Consider the following 22,681-nt stretch of genomic DNA (forward strand, 5'->3'; position numbering starts at 1 on the left):
GCATAAGTAGGACAAAACAATCCCGTGTCTCTCTGAGAAATAATAACTTTCTGATTCATTTTTGCAGTTTTATGATATATAGGGACCCAGTACTCGCCAATCGTAACGTTTTTGTAAAATGTTTTAAATTAAGATGTGAAGTTTTAAACCTGTAAATATGATCTAAAGAAATAAAGATTTTAAAACGACTATTAGTGTGGGAATACGAATGCACGCTCTGATATAACACAGATATTTTGTATTAACTCTAGGTTTAAAAGTGTCGTTTGGAATTTCGGGATAAGAGTGCTTAGCTTATTACCATATCCAAACAAGTGAGTATCAATTTATATTTTCAAATAACACAAGCATTTTCATTTCTCAGGAGCCAACGTGTAAACATTAAAGCCGTTTGATCCATTTGCAGTTTGATACCTTATGTTCCTTCATGATCTTTTTACAAACATGCAGTTCTCAAACATGCTGAAATACGTTAGTCCAAATTTATTGAAAAGAAGTACATATCAAAGCCATTACACAATTGATAAAGGTAACAATATCATAAGCGTAAAAGGCAGAATACGCTTTTACATTTTTTCACTATATATTCATGTTGCTCAGAATAATTAGAAAATGGTTTGTATATGGCTTGCCTGTTCAAATACGGAATTAACTAGAAGGATACTGAAGATATCTTCAATAAAATATAATTGCTCATAAATGTTCATGTTCCTCACTTTTAAGATTAGCTCATATTTGATGACGTATTATAAAATTGGTTTATTTTAGGGTAAATACCCGTAGCATGTTAATAAGATAAATGATTTTTTTACTTTTTATTTAAGCTCCATTAAATAAAGCAATATAATGTTTTGATTTAATGATTATTACTAGCACACGCTACTTTATTACAGTATTGATCAGATATAATCCACTGGTCAGTGTTCTGTAATTAGATTAGTGTATTACCTTTTTACTACCATTTTTAAGATATGGGCAAGAACTGAAAATATAACAGTAATACGCATTTCCTATAGTCAAACTTTTTCATAATTTCAGATCTGCAGAAATAAAATCAGTTGGACCAAAATGAGATCCATGGCATTCTTCAAACCACTGTTTCAAGTAAGTACTAAACATTTCGAAAGAAAAAGTATTTAGGAAGTAACTCTTACACTGAGCGTTTGATCCACTGATTGATGCAGTGTAAATGATAAATTGTTTTGTAAAGCAGCATCAGCAAAGATAGTATAATCAAGTTGCAAAAACTAAACTACGCTTGAATGAAAATGTCTTCAATGTATGGTGGTTTTTCGGTGAAACACCTGAAGATATCAGTTAAGTAAATTTCATTTTTCACCGTAAAATATTTTATTGATTATAGACATACTTTAACAATGACTTTAATCGGAACAAAAACCTTACATCGCCCTTGTTGCTTCTTCTCCACTCGTCATTTCTGATTTGGGCTTTACGTACATGATATATGGCGCCAAGAAGGACTACAATTTTGGTTTTACATTTCATTGGCATCAAAGTCAAAACATGAGGTATGGAATCAAAACATTTATACCTGCCAGGACAACAGACTTAGAGTTAAACAAAGTACACATACCATATTTGTCGCCTCTTACGATCATAGAAATTTTCAAAGAAGGATAACAAATACTTACTTCTAAGTAAGGTGGGACCTACGTGGCCGAGTGGTTAAGGTCGCTGACTTCAAATCACTTGTCGCTCATCAATGTGGTTTCGAGTCTCACTCGAGGCATTCAATTTTTCATGTGATGAAGCCATCCAGCTGGAAGGTCGGTTTTACCCAGGTGCCCATTCGTGAGGAAATAATGCACGCAGGAACACCTGGCGTCTTCCTCCACCATTAAAGCTTAAAATTCGCCATTTGACCTATAATTCTGCCGGTTCGACGAAAAAACCAACAGAATGAACAAATACTCCAACATAATCCAATTTGCTGTCTTCCAATCCGATACCAATCTTTACCATGCAACATACCGTTATGGGTAAATGAAAGACAAAACTCGTTTATTAAAATCGTCTTTTGTGCTTGTTTTTTCAAAACAAATTGTTATCGTTTTGTCTGGGGGGGTTTGAATCACCCGTATACACGGTATATGTACGGCCGTAGTTTCTCATGCAATATCGGTCTTCTAGTGAACGCATGTAATAAACAAACAACTTGTGTTCGTGAAAAATATCGGTAATCTCCTATTGCATTTTCTCATACATTAAGTATTTGTAAAATTTACGAATTTCCTCTTTTTATCCAAAGTGGCATGCAATACCTAGCACGTTCAGTGTAATAATTATAAAATTGATATCGTAAAGCGTGGCTTTTCCGCTAATCAACATTTGAGCCGATTCCATGATTTCGCCACCTCAAGCAGCTGTTTTATCAACTAAAAGCTGTCACCCTTAAATAAAATCTCACTTAATGTTTAAAAGGTCTTTGTGTCTTCTAGATTGCAGATATTCCAAAGGCCTATGTGTTTGATATCATCAAACAAGGAAGGGTGTTTTTCAATAGAAGACGAAACACTGAACCAGATAAAATTAGTTGATTATCCATTAGTAGTGGTTGCGATAGCTGGTTTGTATCGGACCGGAAAGTCTTATCTAATGAATCGCTTAGCTGGATCACATGCGGGTAAGTCAATGCATATTTGTCCTGAAAATGAAAGTATCTTGAGACTGATCTACTTTGATATTTGTCTCTGTCAGGATACGAGTTATATGACCCAGGGAAGTGCCTACACCTTTAGTATCTTGAACAATGAATTGGGTCCAATCGCCAAGGTGACTATGTCTTAGACTAACAAACTAGCTAACAAACGATATAGAATTTCCTTTGTTAAAACATAGAGTTGGTGAGACCACACCAATTATTCTATATATAGAATTTTCCTCTGGCTACCTAAATGATTCGTGTACCAATGATTCGTAAATGATTACAATTATGAGCTAGATAATTTCAGAAATCAGGCAAATCACTAAATGTTTCAAACTAACAATCTTCAATTAATAATAATTAGCTCAAACTCCTATAGGCTGGAGACTCTTTATTTGACTGGTCTTTTTGTTGAAGTTCCCTCAGACAATGTCTTTGAATCAACAACATACGAGTCCTATCGCAGAGATTCTCGCCCTCTGTCATCTTAATTGAAGTTGCACTTCCATATGATTGCCCTGACTCCTGGATGCTCAGCGCCTATATGCTATCACATGTAGCATTCAAATACCATATAGGTATATCCCCGATGCCTTGTTTGTACTTCGCCAATAACGCTGAACCGTCTATAAGCTGGAACTCTCCTACTATCTCAGTAGATCACCAAACTCTGGGTCTCTGTCTCAGCTGTCCGATGCTCAGCCTATATTTGCTATCGTCTATAGCATTCAACTACCCTTAAGGTAAAACTCCTATGCTTTGGCCCTATAGCTCGAAACCTTGTTGAAATTCTGCAATTCTTTAGTCTATAACCTCGAACGTGTTCTTTTTAATAATTTATCCGCACTGACAGAGTAGTGGCAATAACCTCCTTATCAAGGTACTGGGATATGTTATTAGTTGAATCATCTATGTTTCTTCTTCCATTGCTGGATACCGAATGTTCTCTCTGTCATTCATCTACCTGTTTACACTTTAGCAGACGTGATATTTGATTGGTGCTATTGGTGTTTCCGATTGGTCCAAAATCGAACATAGTATTTTACATGGAGTACCTGCTCTAAAAAAATAGTTGGTTCCTTTTAACTATTGTATATATTAATATAACGTGTGATGCTGGGATCCAGCTATCACTGTAATTATCCCAAATCGTCCATAAATGACCCAAATCCTATTATCTACAGCAATTGAAATATAATTATAGCAATGGTAGCATGAAAAAGGAGTCAAGCTCTATCTGTGTTTATGTGTAACGTTATCAATATATCAAATATTCAAATTATTCTGACAGTCTTCTGGTCTATTTCGTCGAAACCTTAATCGTGTTTCTCATGTTTCTCAGCAATGCAATAATGGTCCTTCAAGTAAAATGTTTTGTATATCTATATGAACAATTACATGAGCTACGTTATCCTGCTTTTGGTTACCATTTAGTGATTCACCTTGTTTGGTAGTTTGTTATAGTGCCCTGATGAATTGCAGGATTCAGAGTGAGGTTTTGTGTAAACGAGAATCGGGTTTGCGCACGCTAGTGCCACTAACATTTTCTTTCCCTTTGTACTCTGTGTTTATGTATTTTGTATGCAAACCTGTTATATGCACAGTCATATATACGGTACTTAATGTAATTAGGTTATACTTTCTTGATTATATTCCTGTTACAGATATCAGTGAATATGATAATAGTACAATCTATCTCATCAGCCTCTTTAAATGTCGACATTTCAGAAGTATGGATTAAATTTGATAAAGGAATATGTAATTTACATTTGTATGAATTTATATGCATGCCGGCTTAAGGAAATATTTACGATATAGAGTAATTTTTTCTACAGGTTTTCAGCTTGGAAATACAATACAGTCTAAAACAAAAGGTATATGGGCCTGGTGCAGACCTCATCCTAAAAAAGAAAATCATGTTATTTTGCTTTTAGATACAGAAGGACTAGGTGATGTTGCAAAGGTGCGTTGTCTTTTATATATGAAATATCATGTATAATATTATATATATCAAATTTACTTGTAAGTTAAAGGAAATAATATCGTGCTTCTTAGTCATTAATTACCCTTAGGTTAAATATCTCTGCATTATGCTGTACCATTCACATCCTATGGAAAAAACTGCTTTATGGAACTAAAAACAAACATTTTCCATTTACTACATTCGATTGTCAGTAGTGTTCATCTAATTATTAAAAAAAACAACAAATGAGGTACAAAGTTAAACACAGATTAGTACTATTATATTTTCTTTTTTGTCTATTCTATTGAGCTATACGTTACTTTTCAACTTAACTTCATACTTTTAAAAGAAATTAAATAAATATACTCTCACAAAGTAAAAATAGCATATAGGATGTCACCTCCTTGTACATGTTTACAATGTCAATAAGAGTGTACATATCGGTCGTATTTCAATCGTATGACCAACTGGTGGAGCTTTCTTGTGGACAAGACGCTTACGTGACTGTACAATCATGTGAGAAACTTATATTTTAACGGACGATAAAAGCATTCGTTGTGACGTAACGAAAGAGTGTTCGCTGCTTCATTAATCACAGTAAGAAAAAGTATGAAGCATTCGATCAACAAAAACAATACAAGAAGGTCATGACGGCCCTATATCGCTAACCTGTGTAACAGCCCTGTTTTCCCCACGGTAAGTTTTCCCTGGGGAAATACTAACTGGTTGATTCGTTCTCTTGTTTTTTTTCTCCAACTAGTTGGTTTTCAGCCATTCATTTTAGTACACAAAATGGGAAAAAATCCAACCAGGGTTTCCCCCAGGCTATACACACACCCATTTAGTATTTCCCTTTGAGCACCAACAATGAGAACAACGAGCTGGTTGTTTCTTTTTCTCGCCCCTGGTTATGTCCCCTTGTTGTTTTTCCAAACAAGAAAGGGAGAAAAAATCGATTGTTTTTCTTCCCCCTAGTTACCGCCACCCCCCACGCTCCCGCCTGGTGAAAGGAAGAAAGCATAACCTGATGTTTTATTCTACTCCACATTGGTTATTCACCAAACCAGCCAACCACACGCACCCCATCTAGTTAAAGGGTTATAAAACTTTCCAGTTACATTTATCTTTCCACTCTGGTTATTTAATCTCATCCCAACTAGTTCAGGAATAGAGAAATAAAAAAAACCAGTTGTTATATTTCTCTCCCTTGGTTTGTTTTGTCCCGTGATTAGTTTTATTCCCTTAGTGTTTTTGTACACAAAAACGAAAATGTGTTAGCTGTAACAATTTCAACAGACATACTAATCAACATAATGATGAGCCAAGGGCATCATGTAAGCTGAAAACACTATTTGGGAAAGAACCAACTAATCATTCAGGTATGTAAATATCTACATACTAGGAGGAAAGATCAAACCAGTCTTTCCCATCACCATCTATTATTCAGATATATAGATACATCAATACTGAGGGGGTGGAAAGAACCAACTAGTCAGTTTCTTCCACCATCTATTATTCACACATGTTCATATATACACACTAGGGGAAAAGACCAAGCTGGTCAATTTCTTTTTCTCTTCACAGTGTTTTATCATTAAGGTATGTAAAAATATACATACTAGGGGAGAGGATCTAGGGGAGGGGATCAAACATGTTCACGGTCTATTATTTCGTTTATACATAATTTATTTTAGGTCAATTGTGAAGGAAGTTCTACAACTTATATAAATCACTCTCGACACCTCATTCCTGAAGGAATATATCGTCACGAGGGTATGAGAGTGTATGAGAGAAGAGGCCAGTTTCCCTTTTAATGCTGAGCGCCAATCAAGGGAGTTACTGGTACCATCTTTCACGTCTTTGGTATGACGCGGCCTGGGATCGAACCCACGACCTCCCGCACTTGAAGCGAACGCTCTACCACTAGGCTTAACGAGGCGCTACGAATGTCTATTATTTAGACATACATACATAGATACATAAATACATACATACTAGCCAGGGAAACAACTAACTAGTGAGTTTCATCCCCTTTCACCATTTATTGTCATTCAGATAAGTAGATGTATCTATAATAGTTGGAAACAAATTGGTCCGTAGTTCCTCGCGATTGGACCTTGGCGCGGACAATTTTATAAGCCGCAGGGATGCGCGTTTTTTTTCTTGCATCCCCGTAACATTTACAACTGCCACCGCGACCAAAAGCAATTAATCGGTTTGGTATATTGCGATGACATATCACAGCGCATCGCGGTGAAGTGCCGGTGGTTCGCGGTGAATTGCGGTGGATCGCCGCAATTTACAGGTAAGGGAATGACGACAAAACTGCTACATACAGTGTAGAAAGCATATAAACTGACCGGAATTTCAACGCATTTATGATATAGAGGAAAACGGAAGTAAATGACAACTCATTATCTTTATTGATAATAATGAAAAAATGTCAGATCAGTACTCGTGTAATTGATATTATCTTTAGTTTTGTATACAAAATAACAAAAGAGTGGTTAAATGGTTTATTGGAATATACCTCAACGTGATAAAATCAGATTATTGAGTATCACCTGTATAGGAAATGACAATACTGATGTTGGTAAATATTAATGAATACCTTTCTCGCAAGTTAGTAATAAGCAACATTATAAGAAAATGAAAACTAGCAGCGACTCGCACAGGTCAAGAGTTGCATTTTTAACTCCAACTATACGAAAGAAAACAATGTGCTAAGGACTCGCTTGATTCAATAGTTGCACTATTAACCCAGAATATACGCAAGAAAAGTCAGAAGTTTCTTATGCGCAAGGTATTACTTTCAATAAGCCACATGTAGGCGTTAAATTGTCCTTTTATCCGAATATTATAGTGCCTTTCAGAAGTACTATCGCTTTCGGCTGAGTTGATTAACAAAACGAAACAAGGGAATCCACTACTGGTCAAGAAAATTCGTTGTTGGTCAGTTGAAACAAAATACCTCCATCTTTAACAATGTTTAACTTTAGCGAATAACGTGGTATTAGGGTGGTTTTCAAAATAATGAAGCTTTTTCTTCTCTCTCACCTTACTTTAATTCAGTTCAGTTTTAGAATATGTTTTTGGGTATGTTATATCCAAATCAATGTAGTCAATAAATGTGTGCAATTTCAGCTTAATGACTCAAGCAGTTTTAAAGTTATATTAAATTATATAGCTAATTTTGTCCCCTGTGCATCCAAAAAAGTGTGACATTTTACATGAAGGATAATTTTCAACTGTGTTTTACTTTTTCAAACCAAGCTTTATTGTTACAGTTTTAGCTTTTTTTATGTAACTTAAACAGTGCACATTTAAAGCAAAATACTTTTTTCATGTTATTCTTACCAATATTTCACATCTTGTGATGGAACCCCTTTCACAAAAAACTAGTGAAAAAATACTAAATTAAAATGTTGAACTCTACAATTTCATAACCCCATTACTTTTCCTAAGTTCTTATGTTTTTTAAGACCTTTATCCTTTCAGCTGTGAAGACATATTATGATTTCTTTTGTTTAATAAATCAACTTTCTAAGAATCTTGATGAATGTCTATACACCCAAAAATGTCCCCTGTGCACCTTTTCAGTTGTTAAGTGTCAGATTTCGTTTATTCTTTAAATAAAATGGGTTTTTACTTTATTTTCCTTGGAGATACAAAAGCAGCTTTCAACCTTACATATTAAGGACTGTTAAAAATTCACAAAGCCAAAAGTGATGTCCCCTGTGCACCCTTTTTTGACATTCATCAATTATCATAGCATTACTGTTATATGTGGTGGCAGTTCTATATTCTTAGCAGTGTGTACCTAAAATTTAGGCAATACTTGATAATTTAGCGTTTTATAAGAAACCCTGGACAACTTAAAATTCATTGTTTGCATTTTTTTCTGAAGTTGCCAATTTTCAAGAATAAAAGTGGAAACATCAATTTTATTGCTTCTTAAGCTCTTAAGTTTACCTACATATGTAAATGTTCACTAGTGAATATTGTGTAGTTGAAAGAATTTTACGTACAATGTACTATGAACATATTCTATGAATATATATTTTGCTGCAATTTGTCCCCTGTGCACCTTCTTAGTAACATTTTAAAGTAGGTATGAATTTTACTATTTCAATTTACCATACATGGCATTTTGTCATTTTTCTACTCTGAATAAGCAGTTCATGTAAACTAAGTGATTTCAGTGTGTTAGTTACGTATAAAGTCACCTATTTTTCATTTAAAGCATTACATGCTGTTGAATTTTCATGTTTTTGTTGTGAAAATTTTTAGTTTTGTAGTTATGTTGTGGAATAAACTAATTATTTGATATGATTTGTCTTAAGTTGATCACCATAAGTCTTTTTATGAACATAAAACTAATAATGAATGAATATTACACTGATTTTCAGTATGTGTCCCCTGTGCATCTGTAAAATAACTCAATTTTGAGTTGACAATTTTAGAAAATTAAAATTACTGGACATTCTTGAAATTTGGCATGTGGTTTATAAACATACAAAATGCGAGAATAAAATAGGTTTTATTATAATATGTTAATTACTTTTCTAGGTAAAATTTCATTTTCATGTCAGATTTGTACAGAAAAGGTGATTTTAAAAACCAATGTCCACAAACATTTGATTAAATAAGTTTCAAACCATACACATACACCTACTACTTATCATACATGTTGAAAAAATTACTGTTATACATATTTCTTTGTCATTAAACACTGCAACATTTATCACCCATCTTACTGGAAATTCCAATTAAAGGCTGAAATGTTTTCTGACTGGTATTTCTCAACACTTTCCCAAAGTTATTTCCAAAAAATTTGAAGTATTTGCTATCATAAAAGATAGATGACCTCCATAAGAAATAGGTTTGAATGTTCAACCCCTATGTCACACTTTTGCTTCATTATTTTGAAAACTACCCATAAGATATATAATAAAAAGCTGCACCGCAACAAAACTATTTACATTAACACCTTTTACGAAATCAAATACAAATATTCTTTCCTTAGCCCTGCATAAGTTAAGTGTATTATATTTTGAATGGAGCTGTTTTAGCAATTGGTTTCAAATTGTTAACCTAAAGAGTTTTGTAAAATTACTTCGTAATAGTTCACAAATAGATACGGCTGATAAAAAATTAAAATCAGTTCTTTATTAGAACTCCACTGCATTTTACTCTCAGACTGTTAGATGCACCCAATTCAAGTGATAATTATGGATATAAATTATAAATTGTAAATGAGAGACCCCAAGAAATATTTTGTTTTAATATGTGTAAACAGTTTAAGTTGTAAATTAATGTGAATATCTGAACTTAACCTGTTTACCTTGTTTACAGCAATAAAAAACACCTTATAGTTTGTTTAAGGTAGGGAACCCGTGTATCGAAAATCTGCAAATTTCGTATTATCTATATGGTTTTTTTTTCTGCCATTTTCCTTGTTGTTTTTTACAGAGCACTGATCGTGTTAATCTATAATTATGTCCAGAGAATATCAAATTGTTAACAAATAAAAAATTACACGGAAATTGCAGAGATTAATTACTGATCCATGATGATGTTTTAACTACATTTGATGATTTGATGACAGTGACTTTTTGCGTTACTTTATTTGCAGCAAAATACTCCTGAACGGTCAGAGAAATGCTTCAAAATGAGTAAAGCATAAGGAACACTTTAATAATTATTAATGGCAATGTTGATTATAACAACAGTCTACCTATGTTGTTACACATATATGTGATACCAATTTAACTTTTTTAAAGTTTCGTGTTTTACATTTTTATTTAAATCAATTTTTTATGTAAACTATGTTATCATGATCATCCAGAACTAAAAATAACTTTGGCTGAAAAAGCCAAAATTTAAACATCTGAGGTAATGTTCCTTAATGTCGTAAAAATTCTTGATATGTTTTTGTTGTTGTTTTGTTTAATTTTGTTGCACTATTCATAATACTTACCTTTCTATCAGGGCCTCAACACAACTTATGAAATTACTGTCAGTGTAAACCATGAGAAAGTGAGAAAGATGTGTATGTTGCATACGAATGCAAAGAGCTTGAAACAAAAGTATGTCATATGATGTCTGCCTGATCAATTATTGGGAAAAGGACCTAATAGTATTTAGTTTTTCTTTCACTTTTGACCAATGTTTTATGTTGGCTTCAGTGTATTGGTCAATTCAGAGCTGTTCCCGTTAAGATTTTCTTATTTTCTTAGTTAGGTACTATCTCTACATGTGGCATATATGAAATTAATCTTGTACGATCAGCGGCCAAAACTAAGGTACCACTAAGATTAAATCTGCAATAAAACTTAGCTTTCTGCCAATACAATTAGGAAGCAAAGTTCTGAAATAATGCATACATTGTAACAAATATATAAATTGCTTCTGCAAATGAAATAAGACCTTATGAAAGTTTAAAATCTACGAATAAGTCATGTTGTCAAATTGGAGATTCCCATGCATGCTTTTTGTAACGTATGGACTTAGAGTAAGTTTAAGATTTGTTCAATGATAGCAGCCAAATGCCGTTTAAAACAATATTTTGGTAATGTTACAACGAATAGTGAACATGCTAAGTTTTTTCTCGATTCTTTTAAAGTACTCACTAGTATCCGCAAATGATTGTAAGCTTCCCCACAAAGAGGAGAGGGGAAGCGGTGGCGTCGTAGGAAAGGTATCTGATAAATCATCACATGAACAATGAGGCCATATGGAATTAATATATGGATATATTCCCAGTGGTATGAGAGTGGTAAAAGGGTCAGTGAATTCGGTATTAAAAATCTTTGTTTGTAGTTTAAGTGTTTTGGTATAATATTAATATGTGCGTAATGTAAAAAAACTGACATGTTCAGACTATTCATGTAACCGTACTACACATAAAACATTACACTAGGTGAAATTAATTTAAGGAATAAGGATTTCGCCGGGGACAACAAACAAACAGTGAAAAGTGCATCAGATCCTAGTATTTGATGAAAGACGCTAGATAGTTAATATCATAAATGATAGATAAGTTTCTTTTGTGTTGTCTGTAAGTCACCTCATTTTTACAGGGTGATATAGGACATGATAATAAAATATTCACACTTGCTGCTTTACTCTGCAACGTACTCGTCTACAATATGATGTCAACATTTAACAACGATGCAGTAGAAAAACTGACGTATCCTTTTCCAACTCTGTTTTTTCCTGTTACTTAGTTTTCAAGTCTTGTTTGTTTTAAGTTTGTTTACATGTAATAGTAAATGATAAAACACCACATCTGGTTTGTGCTGTTAGATATTTCGATGAGATAGTAATATGTTTCATAATTGTTATCAAATACATGTATGAAAATTGAAATGTTTTTAAAGTGTGCTTTTTAAGGGTTTTGCGAAACTATTAATTGCCGCGATATTCCACGATAATACACGTGTCAAATATATAGTAGGTTTTTTAAAATTTCGAACAAATTCGTGGCAACCTCCGCATAACCATGATAATGAAAGGTAAAGGATTAGTCTGAGCGAAAATTATAACTGTTCAACCAGTTCCTCGGAATCTCCGTAAAGTCTCTCAAACGTTAGGAACAATCCAACTTAGAAGAGCTGAACTAGATCAAGAGCTCGACTTAGGAAGTAACATGAACAAAAGTTAATAGTAACTTTCCTTACTAAGATTTAAACAGATTTATAACTGAAATGTCGAAGAACATAAAATTCAAGAAGAGAGAAGAAATGGATCAATACAGCGATGCTGAGCTTGCTCTAATTTTACCAACGTTTGTTCTTTGTGTTAGAGATTTTACTCTGGAGTTAAAAAAAGATGGCGTCGAACTAACTGAAGATCAGTATCTTGAAGACTGTCTGGAACTAAAACCTGAAAAAGACAGCACCAATGAAAAATTCAACAAACCTCGAGAGTGCATCATAAAATATTTCCCAACTCGAAAATGTTTTACCTTTGACAGACCAGGCGACAAAAAGGTTATACAAAGACTTGAAAGTATTTCTACTAAGGAATTGTCAAAATCATTTGTTGACGACACAGAACGATTTATGCACTTTGTGTACGAGTGCAAAGGAAAAGTCCTGCTTGGCAGCAAGCCTGTGAGAGGAACAAGTATGCGATAATGTCATTGATTTGTATATTAAATTGATTTGTTGGTTAATTTGGATTTCAAATTTAAAACTATGTTGAAACATACATTTTGTTGCGTCCTGCTCACGAAACATTTTAAAACACGTTTTAACATCGTAAAATGATTTTCATATAGGCTTCACACTGTAAATTGTTTCTTTATTTCGTTACTCGTTAGCAACTGAAGTGATATAAAACTGAAACATAACATACTTTATATTTTAAGTACATAAATACATGGGAGGTGATCTTAAAATGATCACGATTACATGACTACGAGTTTTGATTTTTAAAGTCCACCCGAGATGATAAAACATTGCATATCAAGATACTGATACATTTATTACATTATTTCTTAAATGGGTACTTCACTTTTGCAGTGTTTGCAACGCTGGTAGAATCGTATGTGCAGGCAATACGGCAAGGAGCAGTTCCAGACGTAGATGACGCAATAACTGCAGTATCTAAACTTGAAAACGAACGAGTTGCAGCTGCGGCGTTGCAGTCGTTTTCTAAAGAACTGGCAAGCATCAGTCTACCGGTTTTTAAAAAGGAAGACTTCAGAAAACTATTCCATAACATACAGAAATCATCTCTTCTAGTTTTTAGATACGAAGCAATGTTTGATTCAGAACAAGTTGAAAAGAAAGTAACCGTAAGTATTACGATATTATCAGTTTATTTGATAAGATAATCAATTGTTTATGGTTTGTCTTAAAATAAACGCTAGCAATCCATTTATCAAAACAATATATATGATTATGCTAAAATTCCAAACCAATACATCGACTCGAAGTTACGTCACTGAATTCCGCTTTCCACTTGCGATAATTAATAGTCATTCAAGTAACTCTCTAGAGACGAAATCCAGTTACGGAATTGACCTTCCTTCGAGTCACTTCACTTCGGGACATCCCATTGAATGATTCTGAGTCAAATCTAACTACTTAATATACATTTTATCTAATGTAGGCTCATAATGACTTCATGATCTATCTACACTTAGGGAGACAAACTGCTCAATGTTGCAGTCTTTTTGCAGTGAAAATATGAAAAACTGCCTGTTTTGCCAGTTATTAAAACTGTTTCAAGCATATAATGACCAGTAAAAAGCAGTCTTTTAGAAACTACATATAACTAGAGGAGTGAAAAATTGGTATTTTTAAGTTTTTGTAAATATTTTCACAAAAATCAGTTTTACGGAAAGTAAAATGCAGTTATTTTACTGAGAGCAGTATTTTCAGCATCTTTTATAAACAGTTATATAAAAAGCTGCTAAATACTGCTTCCTTATATCCCATTATACAGTGTAAAAGATGGCCACTCACAGTGAATCAAAAGCATGTGAAAATGTGAAAAAGGATTATAACTGCTCAAATACAATGTTTTACACAAAATGATGCACAAATAGCGAAATAATTGAAACCTACTGGAGTTTATTAATAAGGCAGATTAAATTGTGAAAATCATGCACAGACTGAATTGATTTATAATCATTTGGTGGAAACTGGTGAAAATGTGCAAGTGCAAAGGACTTACAAGATAAAGGACAAAACCAGTTCATAACCTGACAGTATATAAATGAATTTGAGGTTTTCTATTTAAATATAAATTCAGCTCATTGTAAATTTAATGGCTGGTTAAATAATCACAGACAGTTTAATTTTCAAAAGAAAGTAAAGAATGAATTACCCCCCTTGGACAAGTTGATGCAAGTTCAAAATTTTGAATATATTTGAAGTGTTTAACTGTTCTTCTGCAGTATTTTGTGATGTCATTTAAATGTTGAAACAAGAATTATCGTATTTTTCAGTAGTTTGTGATGTCATTTAACTGCATAAAAATGATCCTGCAGTTTGGTTGCAGTTTTTTTGTGACATCATTTTACTTCTTAACTCATTTACTTATTTTGGCCAATTTAACTTCATTTTCACTGCTTTTTTTTTCACTTTTTTTCTATTGAATTTGTAAATGCAGGCATTTGAAGACACATATCTGCTAAAAACTGCCCTTTTAATACCCTGAAAATAATATAGAAAAACTGCAGTTTTAATGCCTTCCTTTTATGTAAGGGTACAATCTGTCCTCTATTTGCAGTTCATTTAGTAAGAAACTTGAAACGATGGATCATTTTTTCTGTTTGGTATGTCAATATTACAGATGAAAATGGAAGAATTATGGAAGGAGAAGTCCAAGCAGAATAAGGAGTTAATCCGAAAACACTGCAACGACCAACTCCAGGACGTTTACAACAGTTCAATGGGTAAAGATATGTGTAGCAGAAAATTTAAAGTAGCTGGAGGATATTCAATGTATAAAGTGGCTTTAGAAACGTTGAAGGCAAACTACAAAAGTAGAACAGAAAACATCGAATACTATGAGGTAAGGCAGAATTGATTATCAGAAAGAAATTAATCGAGAAAACGGTTACACTTATTATACATTCATTGGTGAAAAAGAACTTTATTATCGTGAAACAATACTAAACTATTTCCAAATACATTTTATGACTTTGCATTCTTATTTTGACCAACATCTTTACTCTGTTTCCAGAGATATTGAACATGTTTTTTGTAAAGCACGTTTGTTGAAATCAACATATAAGAACATATAATGTTTAGGTACAGGGTGTTTGGCACAAGTTTCTTGAGAGTGAAGCTACGCACGAAAATGAGATCATGATGGCTGATCAAGAACTGACAGAAGCAGACAGGAAACGTAAGAAATTATCTAAGTTCAGAACGTTTTATTTTACAATGTGATATAATAGAGAAACTCCACTGAAATATGTTTTAACTCTGACTTTTCCAAGGTGGTGTCGAAAAGTATTCCAAAATGTGCTTACTTTGTTCTTTTTGACTAATAGCTTTCAGTTGTCTATGTATTTATTTGTTTGTGTCTATCTTGTACACTCTAATTATACGTACATACATACACTGCTGTAGTGTTTTTATTTTGGGAGGCTGTGTTCGTTCTTGAAACAATTTATCTTAGGAAACGTCTTCAAAGAATCTTTGCAATTGAAAATAAAACTTAAATTTGAGTGGTAATCGTTACTTTCAGTTGTACCGTTATACGTCAGAGTGGTGTTGTGTATAATTCAAACCCCCTTTTGCTTTACTTTTAAATGATTGATAACTCATAGTTTACTGAACTTGTTTTGAGATATCATGTGAATAAGTTATTTTCATTCTTTGGTGCTCCAGAAAGTTCTATCACAATACTGACCTAGTTTTGAGACAGCATGCTATCATGTCAATACCTTACTTATAGTTTATAGTGCTCCAGAATGTTCTAAAACAATACTGATAAAAAGGGTGTTACAATTATTTTTTAAGTCTGAAATGTCATGTTTTGTCCAGACTTAATTTTATTATTTCAGAACTTTCAATATTACTTTAAATAGCAAGCTGTCTGAGGGCAGGGCAGAATATAAAGTAAGAACTTATGGAAAAACTGTTCTAATTCTTAATTACATAATATTACCATTTTGGATATTTAACATTTGAAGGGTTTGAAGTGACATTGTGGATAAAGAGAGGATTTATATACTTAGTTCTGAATAGTAGGTGGAACTCACTGTTGATCTTCTGTCAAGAAATTAGTCAGTATTATTCCACTTAAATACAAAAAAAGCAACTTCTTTGGAAGTGGAAAACCAGCTCTGTTCCACTGCTTGGACCAAGCTTTTGTTTCAGGTTCAGCATAATTTCTTCACCAGTGACAACACAGTACAAATATCTTATTTTCCTCATAGTTTAAAGGCTTGAAATGTTCTTTTGCTTTGGTTACACTAGATATTTTGGTCCTCTGTCAGCTGTTTAGTCAACCACCTGGCATTTACCTTGCACATACCTAATTTTGCCGACGCAATTCGGATCTTAAATTACTTAATTACCTCCTGAACTGGCAAACTGCGATCTTAGTTGACAAAAATCTCAACATTTACCGCAGTTGTAGGGGTAACTCTCTTAGCGGGCCTCCCTGGTGTAGGCTTGTCTCGATTTGTTTTTGGGTGGGGGTGTGGGGGGGGGCGTGGAGTTAACGCCGTTTTCCAACAGTATTTCAGTCATGTAACGGCGGGGAGTTAACTTCACCTGGATTCTGAACCGGTACTAACCTGTTCTCCGGAAGTAACTGTCAACTTCCCCACATGAATCAGAGGTGGAGAACCAACGCTCTACCTAATGAGCTAAGCGGGCGGGTTCCCCGAATACTTGTCTTTCATTTCCTAAATTGTAATACCAAGCTATAAAAGTTGAACGGATTATGCAGGATTTATAGAGCAAACTGCAGCCTTTAAAATGTTGCCAGGTTTTTCACTCTCTAAATGCAGGAATTTTATTGAAGATCCCAATTCCTCCACTTTAGATTCCATGGTAGCCTTAACAGTTACCTTATTTAAATGCTGTTGAAAATAAACTGACCGATTTATAGGCGGGAAAATGCCGTGATTGCTTTACCTAACTAAACAACATACAATGCAAAACATTAAATGGCAAGTGGATAGACTGGACAGATAATATTGCGAATATGATCACGACATCGCATGCATTTAAAAATGATTTGATATTACAAACATGTACTATAAGCCAAAATCCAAAATCATTTCATCAATCTTAAATGTCAACAGAAGACTATTTTGTTTTCTCTCACCAGTTTGTTGAACACAGATAAAAGTTCCAAAAACCATATGGAAAATTGAATAAACTTGTTTAAAAATTTTCAAATGTTTAAAAGACGATATTACAATTTGTTAAGTTAGAAAATATCACATTTTAGATAGTTCAAAATAAGATCTTGGTTACAACCAAGACCAATAATATTTCCGAAAATGAAAGCTGGTAAATCTACAAAATCATTTGATGTTGCAAATTACTGTAACACCATTATCGTTGTAAACATTATTTATATTGAAAATCAGTTAACAAATGTTCGCCTTAAAGGGATGTTACAAAATTAATTAAACTGAATTAGAAATATGAGCGTTACTCTGTCTAAAGAGTCATATTGTTTGATATGAATATATACCTTGATTTGTTTCTAAAGACCTCAGATGATATAGTCATTGTTCAAATGTGTTTGGCCCCATCAATCGAATTTGTCAAAATTGCGGACACAATGCAATCTATTTCTTTCCACAGGGGAACTCGACAAAATACAGAAAGATAATGAAAAGGTGCGAGAGGAGCAAAAAATACTCTATGAAAAAATGTTGAAAGAGGAAAAAGACCGTGTTGAAAAACATTTCGCGAAGCTAGAAACTGATAGGCAAACGCATGTGGAAGACGCAAAAGAAAAGATGCAGATTTTGATGGATACTTGGAGAGATCAAAAGGAACAAAATGAAATACAGATTCAAATGATGACAACGGAAAATGAAAAACAACGAGAAGAACTCAAGCAGGAAATTCATCGACTGAATGAAGAATGTCGTCGTAGGGAACAAGTAAACGAAGATCGCTTCAAAACCAAAGAAACTGAATATAAACAAGAGGTCTGTGAAATGAAAAACGCTTTTAAGAAGTTAATGGATTCAGTCAATGAAGAAAAAGCACTTTTACGACAACAACTACAACGACTGAACAATCGTAGCTGGTATCAGAGACTATTCAATATCGAAGTTTGAAAATTTACATATCTATTAGATTAACATATCAGGAAAATGATATCAATCAATTCAATCTAACTGAGCATTTAATGGCATTTTAAAAAGAACAAAAAAAGAATAAAAGAAAAAAAACGAAAAGAAAGAAAGGAAAGACTACGCGATACTCATTTCCGAAGCAATAGTTAATATAATACAAATTCTTACATAATTTGAGTTTGGGAAATTTAATAAAAGAATTCCTCTCGATCTTGAAGGTTCACTTATATGGACGATTTTCATATAGTATGTTAATGCTCGTGAAGTAGGTATTGAACGACAGTTTCAGCTCAACTACGTTTTCGTGTATAATAAAGTGCTTTAGTAACAATTTAACAATTACAGTTCATGATTTTTGCATAAAAACAAATTTAGCCAACCTTGATTTATGAATCGTCGGATTTGTTTATAATAGTTATAAGATCAATATTGATAAATAGAAATTCTATTTTGGAGCAACATAAATACCTCTAGAAAATATCTACCTATATAGACATTTAAACAAAAAGAATGTTTTGGTAAAGATTTCCAACATTATTGTTCTTGGTCCTATAATCTAATGAAATAGGTCGTATTCAAGGAGTGTTCGAAAAGTATTGTGTAATGTGGTCTGAAACTTTGAAAACTGATGGAATGATGCATGTTTTCATTTACTACCCTCAAAATATTCCCCGTGCTGAGAAATGCAAAATTTTAGTCAATGGATTCATTTCCGGAAAGCGTCACAGCAGGCTGATTTTGGTATACTACGGAGGAACAGATTGAAAGCAGAATCGAGCGCTGGTCGCGATCGATATCTACGACCAGAAAGGAAGTCTTTCAGTTTTGGGAACACATAGAGGTCGCTCGGCGCCAGATCTTGGGAAAAAGGTGGATGTGGTAGCACAGTAACCCTTCCAATTTCAAAAACTATGTAACTGTATTTGAGGTGAGTGCTAGAGCATTGTCATGCAACAGTCGAACATGTTTGAAACCTGAAACTGGGCAACGTTTCCTGTAGTACTTCTTTATTTTTTTCAAGTAGTACCTATCAGCAACACTTCTACCTTTTTCTTACTAAAATCTGAATTGCTATACCTTAGCTAGGGAGGAATATGGCATACACAACTTTTTTTGCACTCAAAGTGCGTTTTGCAATTGTTGGCCTTTGGCCATGATTGGTAGCTCATATTTTGTTCAAAACCTTTCTGTCAGATTAAAAAATATGCGCCCAGGTCTCATCGCCTATAACAACATTTGCAAAAACCTATTAGCTGTATTTTAGGAACATTTGTGTTGCAATCTTTTGGCAATTTCACGTAGCCTTTGTTTTGGTCGTCAGTCAAAAGACGGGATGCCCACCTTGCAGAAATCTTTATAACTATTTGTCTTAAGGTAAATTGAATTGTTAGTGAAATGCCAAAAATGCGTGCAATATCGCGTAAGTCTGTAGAGCATCGCTTTGAAGAATTTCTGGGATTTTCAAAATATTTTGGTCACACGTTGCCGGCCAGATTTTGGGGCATTTTCAACTCGATACCACAATCAAATTTCTATTTCCACCTGCGTCTCATAAGACACCTTACTAGACTCATAAACACAGTTTATTTCGGCAAAAGTTCTTTCAAAGAACCACCGAATTTACTGAGAACTTTTATATATGACCGAATTTCTTTAGTATTCGTTATTCGTTTTGCAACCATTTTTTACTACAGTGGTCAACGACTGACCAAATTGAAATAGCAATAACTCGGTAAAACGATTATTAAATGAAAACATATATATATCCATCTGTAGATATTGAATAGAGGTAATAAGCTGTATAAACATCTACGTGAAATTCCTTGTGGAAATGGCGTGTCACAATACACAATACTTTTCGAACAATCATCGTATGTACTAATGTTTTCTAATGATAAAGATTAACAGGTTATAATTGCACATGTAGATGCTTCACTTTTTGCTAAGAAACCATTCCGACCCGTCCATACACACATGTTAAGAACGGATATTACGTTCTTTCATTTTGAATCGGACTACACATAATTCACACGCGTATGTGTATATCATAAAGATTATGTGTTATATCATCACATACCATAGTAAATTTCAGTTGCTTAAAACGAAGGGAATGGTTCGCAAAGCAAATGCATAAATCATCATATGATAGATTATAATGTATCATTACAAATTTACTTATAGTCATTTAATGTCTGCATTACAATTTAAACATTCGCATTATGATTTTGATTTTTTAATATTATATGTTTTTTGTCCTCTGCTTCATGTCACTTATGAATACTTTCAAGAAGTCTATGCTGAAATATGAAGATAACTTTAAACATCAGTATATAATAGTCTCATTAGAATAAAGGAAATGACCTCAGTATTTCATAGTAGAAATAATATGTTGTAATCAGAGTTTCTAACTTGACATTTTGACGGACAGCGGCGGTAACGCATTTGGTAATTGTAGCTGCTTTAAATTTGTAGCTGCTATTCAACGTAGACTTTCAGCTCTGGCTTAACGTGTGTTTTAAAAATTGATACAGTTCAAATACTCGAACAATTATATACAGAAAGCTGCATGTTGAAACATTCGTGAAGATAAGTAAAGTCAATGAACGATAACCTGTTGGTCTTGGTAGCTGCATTTATAGCAATATAGTCTGTACATAATATACTCCAGTGAAATGTCACATGCTCAATTTTACAGTCGGATAATTAAGTACACCGGCTACTTTTGCACGAATGGTGGACATACCCTATTGTTAACAAGATATTTAGCTTACCCAATAGTGAAAAAGTGGCAATATATCTTTGAATTAATAAACTCAAAAATATCATACTTTTCTGCAATACTTTTGACCATTGATGTTTTAACTCTGTCGGTAAATGACATAAAATGTTAATGCTTTTCGGAGCTTCATATACACCCAATGGACCCGCATTTAATGAATTAAACTTTGATAAAGAAAACATTGTCTATGCCTATGTCAATCTACTGTATAGATACAATGTGTTTATGTAATTGCTAGATGTATTTATAACCTCATAATACTTCAGTTGCAGCAATACATGTCTGTCTTTTTATTTCTGAGTCAAGACTTAATTAAACACATTCGTGTATTGATAGAAATTTAAAATCTATAACTGTAAAAGTATTTTCGTACTTGAATGATTATGAAAATTAAGCTAATGCGTTCCATGTTTAATGCTTGTTACCAAGGTCACACCTTTTTGTTCATATCTTATTTCGATTTTGAAATAAATGGTTATGACACGTACGTATTTTTTTATATATTCTTCAAAGTAATCATATCATACAATTAATCTAATCTTTTAACGAATACAGTAACAGTTTCTACTGACGGCGATCTATTTTGTTATATATAGCTCTTGCTTTGTTTGCTGTGCTAAATTTGAATACTATTAGTGTTTAAAAAAATTAGATTTTGTTGAGATTTCAAGACAATGTACCGACATATCATCTAAATACTGTTGAGGTACTATTGTAGAAGCCGCCACGGCATCTTATCAGACTGAGACGCTGAGTTGAAATTATCTAAAGATGACTATACTAAAGATTATGTTTAACTTACTTTGCACGTGCCTTTGAAGCAAAAACGCTATTTTACTCAAATTTAGCTGTCGTGTAAAATGAAAACCATGGAACATGCCATTTGTTGCAAATATTTTGTAGAAAATGGAAAACACACTGTTAAATGTCGTTCGTATGATTGGTTCCAGTTGTTAATCTTAAAGAAGATAAAAAATCGATCTTTGTACTCTTCAACAAAGACATGACATTTTTTAACTTCAAAAATCTGTTTGAGTATTCTTAAATTTAGATTAGTATTTCATATTTCATGTGTTGACGCTGTAAGTATTAGAAATAGGATCAGAAGGTGTTAATAAGCTCATCGTTGGTCTTAATTATGGCAAGAGTTTTAAAATATTTTTTCTATACTAGTTTTATGTTTTACCACATAAATATCAGCTGGTGTTGAAAGACATGACCTTCTAAAAATTGCAAGTGGCAGATTAGTTTCTAATGATTATAAAACTGAATTGCATTGTGTATTATCTGCATGTATCTTTGTAATATATTATAGATCTATTTTGTTGTACACTAAAGAGGATCAAGGTTCAAGTCAAACAGTTGTTGCGTAAATTAAGCTGTCGTATATTTTTGTTTTGTGTTGTATTGTAATTTTGCCTATAATGATGTACATTGTATGATGCATATGTGTGAAATAAAGATTTTAAATTCCATAAA

At 33.3% G+C, this 22,681-nt stretch overlaps 1 protein-coding gene across 1 annotated transcript; it reads left to right on the forward strand.

The window, feature by feature from the left end:
• Window positions 1-251: 251 nt before the first annotated feature.
• On the forward strand, window positions 252-22,681 carry LOC123539127 (guanylate-binding protein 1-like). The gene is made up of 10 exons (XM_053530690.1): window positions 252-314; window positions 1,039-1,104; window positions 2,460-2,644; window positions 4,501-4,628; window positions 11,711-11,820; window positions 12,325-12,758; window positions 13,157-13,431; window positions 14,937-15,158; window positions 15,398-15,494; window positions 17,921-22,681. The coding sequence occupies exons 3-10, from the start codon at window positions 2,482-2,484 to the stop codon at window positions 18,403-18,405; spliced, it is 1,914 nt and encodes a 637-aa protein (XP_053386665.1). The 5' UTR covers window positions 252-314; window positions 1,039-1,104; window positions 2,460-2,481; the 3' UTR covers window positions 18,406-22,681.

The sequence above is a fragment of the Mercenaria mercenaria genome, chromosome 18, assembly GCF_021730395.1.
Source record: "Mercenaria mercenaria strain notata chromosome 18, MADL_Memer_1, whole genome shotgun sequence".
Taxonomy (NCBI): Eukaryota; Metazoa; Mollusca; class Bivalvia; order Venerida; family Veneridae; genus Mercenaria; species Mercenaria mercenaria.